Here is a 12401-nt window from a genome sequence, read left to right on the forward strand (position 1 = left end):
AAGCAGAAGCATGGTAATTTTTTTCCAGGTCAAATGGCAGTAGCATACATCCTTTTATGCTCATGCAGGTGTAGTGCCATGATACAACAGGCATGCTTATTCTCGTGCTCAGGCTGGAAGTCAAAATGAATCTGCAGGCACTTCTTTAAGAGGCTATTTCTAGACCATTTGAATTCTCTCAAGTAAAAGGAAGGTGTTTTTCTAAGCATCAATGTACACAATAGCTCCACATTGGCAGACAGCACTGGTTTTTTGTGTCTGCAGCACAGGACACTAGCACTGGTAGGCTAGGGTGCTTTTCAACCTGGCAAGTGGTGTGTCTGATGCATCTCTTCCTGGTGGGTTGTGATTCCTTCAGGCTGCTGCTGGCTAGGCTTTTCAGAAGGCTTCACAATACCCTAACACAGGTTAGGGAAAAAGGTGATTAATTACAATGTCTATTCATCATTCACTAGAAGAGAGTGCATAGGAGCTCCTGGAGGAGCGTTTCAGCCTTAGTGCTACCTGCAGTCACTAGCTCGGGATCACCACGGAGAGAAGCCGTGCAGGGGACCATGTAAGGGTTCAATCCCCAGCCATCCCGGGGCTACAGATGGAAAGCGGACTGGCTTCAAGAAGCAAAGCGTAGCTCATGGGGCGAAACGATCACTCACAACTAAAGCTTCCAATGCTTCCAGATTGAAACCATGCCGCTGCAGGCATAGCAGGAGAGTTCCCCCAGGCAGGAAAAGAAAGCTAACAGGGCCGGTGGGGCAACAGGGCCAGGGTTGGCCCAGGCAAGGGAACAGAGCGGTGCCAAGCCCAGCTGCCCTACTGCCTATGCACACCACCGCGGGTCCACTGAAAGAGTCCCCACAGCAGGGCAGACACCTGCCACCAACCGCTTCGCCTGAGGAAGAAACCATCACCACCCTCAGCAACACACGCAGGCGCCCAGCACATCCCACTCCTAACCCACCGGGCCACACCCGAGACGCAAGAGGGAACCCCGGCATCTCTGCGTATGCACGCCAGCCATTCCACCCAGCTTCCCCGAATTGTGCCAGGACGCATGCGTGGAGGTGTCATTATGCCCTACGGCTGAAGCTACTGCCAGTAGCAGCCTCTGCTTCACTCCTCCGTGCAAGCTGTTGATCTGCGGCTTCAATTCAACCCCTGCCAGACTAGCGTTTGTCTCTCGGCAGACACCTCCTACTCCGGGACTGATTTTGTTGCCCTTTTCTTCCTGAGCACCCCCTAACCGCCTGCCTGCTTGCCCCTCCCGGGCCGCTGTTACAGTCGGCCACGTGGCGGGGCCAGCTTGGGCCGGCCCCCAGAGCTCTTTCTCAGTGGGGCTGAGGAACACGCCGCTCACCCCTACGAGATCAGTACTCTGGTGATCTCCCATGTCACGTGGTCAGGGTCGCGCTACAGCCCTGCGCAGAACCAGCTACCTTTGCTGCGCCTGATGGGGAGAGCACTGGAGACTTGCTTGCTTTGTTCCATGATGGGTGCCTTTCTTCGTCTAGTTACCCTCCGTATGTGGGGGCAGAACGGTAGGGGCAGAGTTGGCTGATATTGAACAGCCTTGGCGCGCTATTGTTCCGTCTGCGCAGGCAGTTGGGAGGGCAGCTTAGTTGGGCCTCTGGCTGGCGGGGTCCTGGTGTGACCTCTGTGAGGTGAGGCGTGAGCCAAGTGGGAGCTGGTGTGTGGTGGGTGTTTGTTGGACGCTTGGCTGCCACGGTGGAGGTGGTGCGGAGTGGCGGATTTATGTGCTTGGAGGAGGGCGAGGCTGGGCGGCTGGAGCAGCAGTGGTGGGTGAGAGCGGCTCGAACACCATGGTGAGAGGGAGGACAGCCCCTGTGTGTGGGCCGGTTGGGGGACTCGGACCTCGCAGGGGCTGGGTCTCTGGGGGTGTAATTTCTCCGCTGGGAGGAGGTGGATGGGTGAGAGACGCTTATGGATCTCTCTCGGCTCTGTACTGAGCTTGGGGTAGGGGCTCTCTTCACTCCTCTGCTCTTCTGTGACTTAAGGCTGAGGTCCTGTGGTCCTGTCCCCCCCTCCGGTTTTTGCTGCAGTAACAACTCGGTTATGGGGATGACTGGAGCAGAGGGGAAGCAAAACCACCAATCCCTCCCCCCCAACAAAAGTGTTATAGCTGGTCTCTGTTATTAGTACTTGTTGGAGAAACACTGTTCTGTTTTCAATCTTATAACGACTTTATACTGATATGTAGCATAGACACAAACTATTGCACCTGGCATAACTTGCTGTAAATGAGCTTGTAATACAGACAGAAATAGAGAAGAACAAAGCTTGACTGGTGTAATTGCTACTAATGACATAAGCTTTTTGGATATCTCTAGTTTAAATAGCAGAGACATGAGTCTTTTATGAGCTCATCTCCTTCATTATAAAGATATGTTGAACTCTGTATTTAGGTCTTAATTACAACTTGCAACACCAGGGTTGGTTGGGCCCATTTTTAATATACTTGTCGGATATGAGATATATGGGGCACCCTAGGACTACATTTATATTGGTATAAAAAGCACATCTTATATGTGCCATTAATACATATATTTCCATTCTGTATGGATATAAATGACAATGTGTCATTTTAGCTATGGTGATGCTAGTGTTGTTCAAATGATGAAAGTCTTGCTTAAGGACTACACTTTAGAGTTCTGCTTTGATTTTAAAAATCTGGTTTTACTCAGAATATCATAATATTTAAATACTTAATGGCCTGATTCTACTTGCATATCTGTTACTTATGTATGTTTAGGAACCTGCAAAGAAATGTGTAGCTGTTGGGTGGTTTGTGGATATTTTTTTTTTCCTTCCATATATATATATATTTTCATATAGGGGTTAGAATATTGAATCAAAAGATTTTCAAATACTTGTACTGTTTGTAGGATTCCGTGAGCAGTGTACTTGAAACTGGCTTTGGAAGGTTGTGGGCAAATAGCTTGTCCACTCAATGTAGATCCTTATTAAAAAAACAAACAAACAAAAAAACCAAACAACAACAACAAAAACCCCAAACAAAACTGAATGCTTGTTTCTGTTGCTTGATGGGCTTGAAAAATCAGAACGAATTTTCTTTACTAGTTGCTGGAAGTATGGACAAATAATCCTTGCACGTGATTCCATGATATAAGGAAAATTAAAAGATTATCTGTGATGGTCTATTCTTATGCTGTTTGAAGGCTGTATTCTCCAGTTCTGAATCAAGAGTAGAATGAAATGTTCATCAGTTTCTTTCTTTTGCATTAAGAGGCTTATAAATTAAATTATCAACATAATTTGCTAGCTATGCTCTTCCAAGTTGTGGCCATTGGGACTCATCTACGTAGTTATGCTCACAAATTTAAATTCTACACAAACATCCTAATACTACCTAAGGCTGCGTTTAGACTGTTCAGCAGAGGCATTAAAGTCTATTCTCTCTTTATATTTGGAATGATCTTTGTAATGGCAGAACTTTCTATTTAAAAAGTAAATGTTCTGGAGAGTGATAGCTTCCATAGTTCTTGTTCATGTGTTAACTGGGGAAATATGGGTAAACTGGATTTTAAAAATTTTGTAATTATTATAACCTCATCTTGTTTTTTTCCATTGTTATAGACCAGATTCTTTGGACTAGTTCTAATTGTAATTTAATAATACATTTAATATATATTAGTGTTCTGCATAATGGACATCATATATTGGTTGCTTCAGTGGTAATGATAGTTGTGATTTTAAAAATGCCTTTGTTCTGGTCATGAGATTTCTACAGCAATAACTTGATTTGTTTCATAGTCACTAGCAGAGAGTTTTATAATCTTTATGTGTAGAGAACCTCAGTGAAAAAAGAAGCAGGACTCTTAAAATGTGGTTGACTGTAAGGTAATTTTCTTTTTAAACAAAACACCTTGTCTCAAAGGGAGTTGTGCTGCTGTTGACTGCTTCCATCTAGCAGTTCATGACACTCCTTTGAACATGTGGAAAGACACTGGTCAAGAAAGAAGTGACCTTCAGGTGGGAAAGGCCCATGAATGTGAGCAGTTTAATGGTAGCCCTGAATTCCTTGTGTGTTCTTGATGCCATTTTATGCATCTTTTTTCTTCTCTGCTGTGCTTTAAACGGTGGTAGGAAGCAAGGAACAAATTTAGGAAAACTTGGTTATGAAAACAAAATGCCTCTAAATTTTGAAGAGGCCTGATGTAGATGTCTTTTCCCAAAGCTAGCTTTGTGGATATTTGATGCTTACAAACAGTAAGATTTGTAACTGCCTTAGAGCCTTTAAATATCAGATTGTCAACCATATCAGATATCATTCTGACTCTAGGTGTTTTGTAAAAGTAGTTTTTATACAGAAAGCATTCATTTTAAGACTTGATACAGTGAGCTCACTTTTCTTTGGTAATCCCATACAATATTTTATATGATGTAGTAGCCAACTTTGAATTACATTTACATTTCAGCCAAGTACTGTCTTATTTTTCCAAGCACAGCTTGAGCATGCACATACACATATGGAGGAAAGGTTTTGCGTGTAGAAAAGTCCAGTCTAATAGCAAGAGCAATAACTTGTTACTGATTAAATGGCATTTCAAATACGTTGTATTCACTTAGCTTCTAGACTTCATAAATGCCATTACACTTTGCTGACTGTACCAGATGAGTATTTGTTATATTCTCCTAGAGACCTTGCTGATTGTTGCTAATACAAAAGCTTTTCCATTTCTCCCTTGAAAATCCTTGACCCTCAGGTTTGCATCCTTATGGGTTACAAAGTCCCAGGTTTGCCTGAAGTTTCTTGATAGCTCATCAATTAGTGTGACTGACCAGGTTTGTTTCTGGTTATTGTCTTTGTTAATGCTAATTTGTTGGGTTTTATGTCTCCGTGTTTGTCCCCCTCCCTTCCCTTATTCTCCCAACTGAAAAAAAAACAACAACTTTCTCACATTCCCCATATCCTTGCCAATTAGTGTGATTGACCAGATTTGTTCTCATCACAACCTTCCTTATCATGTGTTGGTCTGTATGTTCTTGTTTATGGCTCCTTTGGCCAGATACCCTTAAAGGAGCAGACACTATCCTTCCACATACCCTTATGCTATGTTCTAGTGTTGTAATTTGAGATAGCTTGGATTGGTATAGAGTTTTCCAGTGAGTATTAATGAGCATATAAATATCATGTAAGTATGTACCAGCAAGAGTAGAGTTGACAAAATGTGCTTTGCACATGGCATGCTATAAAGTCAAAATTAAAATTGGGATTTGAGTTTTCTTGGGGTTTTGTTGTTGTTTGTTTGTTTTAATGGTTTAAAAGTTACTAGGATGTTTTCAGTTATAAGTTGAAATATTTTTTTTTGTAGGCATTTCTTTTTTTGAGGAAATGCAGGAGTAGCCTCTATGGGAGTGAGTATGGTGAATTCCTCCTGAAAGGGAAGGAGTTCGGAGAAAGACATCTAGTGGCTGAAGACAAAATGATCCTAATGAGTTCAATTACAACTTGCAGTCATCACTTGAGTAAAGGAAATTAGTTTCTGTGGATGCAGATTTAAATAGTTTGTTGAATTGTAAGCATTTTAGCTGAGCTGTTGGACCTGCTGCCTTATGCAAATCAAGGCAGTTAGTTTTTACACAATTTTGCTTCCTGTTAGTTGTCTTGAAAGCACATCTTATACTCCTAGGGCTTTGCATTTTTAATTATTTGGAGAGAAAACATTGGCACCTGTTTAGGTGTGTTTGTCTAAAGAAATATTAATGTAGCTTTACCCTGAGATAATGAACTCTGAGGATCAAGGCTTAGTAAGCAAACTAGATTGAGGGACAGTGGTTTGTCTCCTACTGGATGGAAATAGGCCTGTCATATGAGATGGTCAGAATAAACATTTGGTTTTAAAATACATGGTTTATTTTGTAAACACATCAAAGAGCATATACTTTCTGAGCTACATGATATTTTAAATGTATCAAATATATTATACAGGCAACTTTTTGAATAACACTTTATTTCATTTTAAGTACACTTGGTAAAGTAATTGCTTTGGGTGGTCTAATGCACATGACTCCAAGATGATAAGAATCCCTGACAAAGTATTTAAAATGATACATAGAGCTTTCAAGCCTGATCTTCATAGAATCATAGAATAGCCCAGGTTGGAAGGGACTTCAAAAGGTCATCTGGTCCAACCTTTTGTTGGAAAGGGAGCCTAGGTTATCTATCACCCTGTCCAATCACATCTTTAAAAGTTCCAGTGATGGGGACTCTACCATGTCCCTGGGGAGGTTGTTCCAGTGAATGATTGTTCTCACTGTAAAATATTTCTTTCTTATATTGAGATGAAACCTCTCCTGGTGCAACTTGTACCCGTTGCCCCTTGTCTTCTCCATGTGACTCCTTTTGAAGAGAGAGCCTTCATCCTCTTTGTAGCTGCCCTTTAAGTACTGGAATACTTTGAGGTGTCCCTGCCCCCCTGAGCCTTCTCTTCTCCAGGGAGAAAAGACCTAACTCCTTCAGTCTTTCCTCATAGGGCAGATTCTCTAGCCCTTTGATCATCTTTGTGGCTCTCCTTTGGACCCTCTCCAGCCTGTCTGCATCTTTCTTGAATTGTGGGGACCAGAACTGGACACCATACATACTCCAGGTGTGGCCTGACAAGCACCGAGTAGAGTGGGATGATCGCATCTCTGTCTCTGCTAGTAATGCCCCTGCAGATGCAGCCCAGGATCTGCTTTGCCCCCATTGCTGCAGTGGTGCACTGCTGACTCATGTTCAGCTTGTTGTCCACCAGGACCCCCAGGTCCCTTTCAGCAAGGCTGTTCCCCAGCCACACAGCCTATACTGGGGTCTTTGGTTATGTCGTCCCAGGTGCGGGACTTTGTACTTGTCTTTGTTAAACTTCATACTGTTCTTGCTAGCCCACTCTTCTAGCCTGTCCAGGTGTCTCTGTAAGATGGCTCTCCCTTCTGACGTGTCCACCTTCCCACCTAGTTTGGTGTTAGCAAACTTGGTGAGGGTGCTTTCAATCCCATTGTCCAGATAATTTATGAAGATGTTGGACAGCGTGGGGCCCAGTGTTGATCCCTGGGGGACCCCACTTGTGACAGGCTGCCAGCCTGAGTAAAAACCATTGATCATCACCCTCTGAGTGTGGCCTGTTAGCCAATTTCCTACCAATCTTGCAGACCACCCATCCAGTCTGTATCTTGCCAGTTCGTCTAGGAGAAGGCTGTGGGAAACAGTGTTGAATGTTTTGCTGAGGTCCAGGTAAACAACATCCACTGCTCTCCCCATGTTGACAGAAGATGTTATTTTGTTGTAGGTGATCAGGTTAGTCTGGAATGATTTGCCTTGGGTGATTGGGAAAAGCCAGCATGGATTTACCAGCTTCATTTGTTTTTTGATAGTTTCTAGGAGGACTTGTTCAATTACTTTCCCAGGAATTGAAGTAAGACTAATGGGCCTGTAGTTTCCTGGGTCCTCTTCTGGGCTCTTATAGATGGGTATGACATTTGCCCTCTTCCAGTCATTAGGGACATCCTCTGATCTCCGTGGCTTTTCAAAGATTATAGACAGTGGCCTTGCAATGATGTCAGCCACTTATCTTTAACACCCTTGTGTGTATTCTGTCTGGGTCCATAGATTTATATGGGTTGAGCCCTTGCAAGAGGCTGCAAACCAGCCCTTCCATTACTGGTGGGTTGACATGTGTGTTGTCGTAGCTACTTGATCCTGTGGTCTGGGGTTCAGCTATGCTGGTCAAGATAGAGGCAAAGAAGGTATTGAGAACCTCTGCCTCATGAGCATTATTAGCAACTAGTTTCCCTGCCTTGTTTAGCAATGGGCCTATGTCTTCCCTGTGCTTCTGCTTACTGCTCATGTACCTGAAGAACCCTTTCATGTTCTTGACATCTCTGGCCAATTTCAGTTCTGGCTGAGCTATAGACTTCCTGGCTGCATGCCCTAGCAAGGTTCTTGTAGTCCTCAATGGCTATTTGGCTGCCTTTCCATAGCCAGTAGGCTGCTTTTTTCTTTTAAGCACACCCAACTGCTCATTGTTAAGCCAAGGTGGTCTCTTGTTCTGCCTTCTTCCTTTCCCTTTGTGTAGGGGATTGTGGTGGGTTGACCAAGCCACTCTATCACTTCCCCTCCTCAGCAGGACAGGGGGAAAAAAGATGAAAAACTCGTGGGTTGAGATAAAGGCACTTTAATAAAGAAAAGCAAAGGCCGTGTGTGGGAAGCATGGCAAAGCAAAAAGTTTTATTCTCTGCTTCCCATCAACAGGTGATGTCCAGCCACTTCCTGGGAAGTAGGGCCTCAGTATGTGTAGCAGTTGCTCCAGAAGACAAATGCCTTAATAAATGCCCCCCTCCCCCTTTCTCTTAGCTTTTATTGCTGAGCATGATGTCCTATGGTATGGAATATCTCTTTTTGGTCAGTTTGGGTCAGCTGTCCTGGCTATGTCCCCTCCCAACCTCTTGCCTACCACCAGCCTACTGGCCTTTGGGGGTGGGGGAATTGGAGAGACAGCCTTGATGCCAAAACATTGGTGTGTTATCAACACCATTCTAGCTACAAATACAGAGCACAGCACTATGAGGACTGCTATGGGGAAAGTTAACTCCATCCCAGCCAGACCCAATACAGAAGTATAATTCTGAACTTTAGAAATACAAAGGCATATGTTTTTCTCTTTAAGTTATTGTTAATAACTAGCAATATCCAAAGATTGATGTTTAGGAATAAATAGGCATGTAAACATTCTTATGCCACTACTTAAATGTGGTGTTTTGTGTGCTGATTGAAAATGTGCATATGCTCCTTTTAATGAGAGAGTATTTTGAAAAACAGATCAGTTTAATAAAGAGAAGTTATTTATTTGTTTGATCTTTGGTGCCTTTTAACTTGCATATTTTGGTAAATTTCACTTGTATGTCTACATTTGGGTTTTTGTGGGTGGTTGTTTTTGTGATGTTTTAAGCGTGAAAATGTTGCATGTAATTAGAAAGCTGAAATTTCAAGTCATAAATGCAAATTTTATAAATTACTGTTAATTCCTAGTAGATTTGTGCAGTGTCAGCTGTTAAGTCACGTCAGAATTGAAGAGGCCACCAAAAGAAAGATTGTAATCAGTGATATAATTTTAAGGTATAATGTCTTGTGAAATGTCACAACATCATGTGGCTTAATATCTGTTAAATGGAGAAGCTCTTGTATTTCAGCTGTCAGATAGTACATACGTTGCTGTCCTTGTGGTCTGGCAATGCCTTTTCTTTTTGGATTATTATAGCAAGTTCCAGGGGATTTCTTGAAAACTGATGCAGTTTTTTTTCTTCCCGTGCAGTTTAAAAAGAACCAAAAATGTTATCCCTACTATATGAAGGTGTTTTTCAAATGTTAAAAAAAAAAAACCCACCCAAAACCAACAAAAAACCCCCCAACAAACCACAAAACTTCAGTGCCTTTTTTTTTAACACATTGACTTGTTAATTTATTCCTCTGCAGGGTGTGATAGGTGTACAGCTGGTGATTACCATGGTAATGGCTAGTGTCATACAGAAGATCATACCTCACTATTCTTTTGCTCGTTGGCTTCTCTGTAGTGGCAGGTAAGAGAAGAAAAATTTGCTGCACTGTGTTTGAATATGGTAACACAATTGCGCATTAGAGTAGAAAAAGTAAAGCAAACTAATTTAAATTTTTTTAAAAAATAATTAATCTGCTATTCTTGAATTTTAGTAAAACTATAGTATTGTGACACTGGACTTGCAGGCTCAAAGTGTAATATGGTGTTGCTGTAAAAAAACTGACTAATGCAATTAAAGCAACAAACTTAGACTTAAGTTAGCTGCTGTCCAGCTCTTATCTTTTTAAAGGCATAAGCCACATATTAAAATATTAAAAAGCTAAATTGAACAGAAGGATTTTTTCCTCTGTACTGCCTCAGTATTTTTAATAAGCTGTCTGCTGATTAGCCTCGCATATAAAGAGTGCTTAGGTACTTACTAAAAATTCTTTTTTAATACTTCATAGGATGGGATTAGTGTAAATGTCAGTATGCTACTTCATAATGGTAGATCAAATACATGAGTTGCAAGGGGAGCATTCCATGTGTGACTGTATCCATAATAACTAAAACCACCAGCTGTTTTAAATATAAATCGTTATCTTAAATATTAAAAACCAAACAAAAACATAGACACTCTGCCTTTTCTTCCAGGAAGAGAAAAACACTGTGTGATTAGAAAGTAGTATGCTGTCTTTTATAATTGTTGAAATTTTCAGAATATCAAATCTACTTTTTTTGCAAAAGGTTAAGAGGCTTTGCCAAATGAAGTTGTCTGAAATATCTACATGAGAGAGCCCTCCTGTTTGTGGAGGGTGGATAAACACATCACCATTTAAAAATAGAAAAGCCAGGAACTTTGACCAGTTCATTTCAAGATGCCTGTATGTGTACATTCAAAGTCCTAAACCGGAGTTGTTAGAATGGATAGATGTAATTATTCATTTACAGAATGAACAGGTATCATTGAAAAGCAATTTACTTAAATTTGAAAATAAATACAAATGTTTTCAACAGTAAATCTGTGCTGTTTTCAGAGCTTGAACAGAATTTCAATAATCATATTAGCTGAACTCAGTTGGCAGCTCAGGTATTTGCATAGGCCTTTGCATTTTTAACTAATAAATCAGTCTCTACCAAAATGTTGCTTTTAAGGTTCTCGGCTATTTCTGTCCTATTTTTTGGGCCATTTTTAGGGAGAGAGAAGAAAACTGATGTTTCATTGGTCATTCATTAATGACCTTCATTTGACTTAACTAGGGAATATCTGTGCTGCTGTTGCTATTCAAGCTAATTTGGATATGTCAAAGCTATAGTTCTGGGACCTCAGCTTTAACTATACATAAGCTGGAGCAGATATGAACTCCAAATTTTTAATTCTACCTTTATTAAAATGTTTCTTTAAATCTCTTGGTTTTGACATTTCAAACACAAGGTATGTAGGGTTTATTAATTAGACTCATACTATTAGTTATCACTATGAATCACATGCGGTGTAGATCTATAGTGTAATTATATCATAGTTGTGGTTTAAGCATTGTTTTGTGCTAGTACACTACACAGAAGAATAATTTTTCTCTGCTGTTGTATTAGGTACTATCTGTCTGTAGGAAAGATTTTTGTGTTAAAAAATAGCTTTTAATACAAGTGATCTGCACGATTGAAAGGGGTCATCAGTTACTTATGGTACACTCAGTATGTCAACTTCAAATCTGGGAGTTGATGAATGACAAAGCAGAAGACTATTTTTGTGCTTTACCACACTTTCTCTAGATCATAAAAAAACTTAAGAAATAAAAAAGTATCTTTGTAGTTTGTATTTTTTTGGATGAAAAGGTAGCTGCTTTGACTTTTTACTCCTCAGTTTTACAATGTCTCTGTTTTGTATCAAAGTACTTCTGCAAAAATAGCAAATATTTCACCTGGGACCTCTCATAATTAAAATGAATGAATTAAATAATTTTCACCCTTACAGATCCCTCAAGAAAAACAAAACAAAATTCAGGTGTGTGTCGTCCCCGTCCCCCTTTCTTCATGTCAAGTCTGGGTTTGTTTGGGGTGTTTTTTTTGGTGGGGGGTGGGGGTTTTTTGTTTGGTTTTGATTGTGATTTTTGTGGGGGTGGTGTGTGTGTGTGTGTTTGGGTTTTTTAATGTTTGAACCGGCAGTGAATTCCTTCAGGGGAAACTTGTAATATTCAATGTTTTGAATTTCTGTAGTATATTATTAGCTTATACTAACCTTCTGTTGAACAAATTCCAGCATCAGTCAAATATTTAGCACAATAACACCTACTGATACAGACTATGTGGAAACCCCTATAAAACACATTGTGTTCTTTATAGCATTGCCAGTTTGAACTCTTACTTCTCCATTATACTAAATTTAAATTATTTTAAAAGTATATCAGTGAGCTCTATGCAACTGGCTGTTAAACACTTCATTATATCAGCAATTGAACTTCCAAAATTGGGAGTCCCCAAATTGTTAGATGTAGCATTGGCTAAGGTTGATAGCTGTAAACTCAGTTCTAGGGTGCTCTATCAATGTTCCTCAAGTACCACACACGGTTGCCCCCATGGAATTTCAGGGCATAGCATAGCACCATTCCAAATCCACCCTGTGATCCCATGAGTTAGTTGGAGGATATAGTCACATCTGGTGTTTCATACTGAACTAGCATTTACTGCACCTGGTGACCAACTATAAACAACATGAGTATAACCTCCTCCCCCATCCAATCTGAACCTCCAACTATAATTGTCAAATTGCTCTCATGTGAGGTCAAGGACTCACGATATATTGATGTCCATCATTTTGCCACGACATTATCATCCAGATCTTCACCATCCACG

At 40.9% G+C, this 12401-nt stretch overlaps 1 protein-coding gene across 6 annotated transcripts in view; it reads left to right on the forward strand.

Moving 5' to 3' along the window:
- The first annotated feature begins 1642 nt into the window (after positions 1 to 1642).
- The window catches only part of LOC126035279 (transmembrane protein 161B-like), a 66602-nt gene continuing 55843 nt past the window's right edge, over positions 1643 to 12401 (forward strand). For 2 of the 6 annotated variants that reach the window (XM_049793683.1, XM_049793688.1), the window contains exons 1-2: positions 1711 to 1820; positions 9488 to 9591. In XM_049793683.1, coding sequence (XP_049649640.1) covers positions 1818 to 1820; positions 9488 to 9591 — 107 coding nt within the window. In that variant the 5' untranslated portion in view covers positions 1711 to 1817. The other 4 variants (XM_049793684.1, XM_049793687.1, XM_049793685.1 and 1 more) reach the window with 4 other exon arrangements.

The sequence above is a fragment of the Accipiter gentilis genome, chromosome W (assembly GCF_929443795.1).
Source record: "Accipiter gentilis chromosome W, bAccGen1.1, whole genome shotgun sequence".
Taxonomy (NCBI): Eukaryota; Metazoa; Chordata; class Aves; order Accipitriformes; family Accipitridae; genus Astur; species Astur gentilis.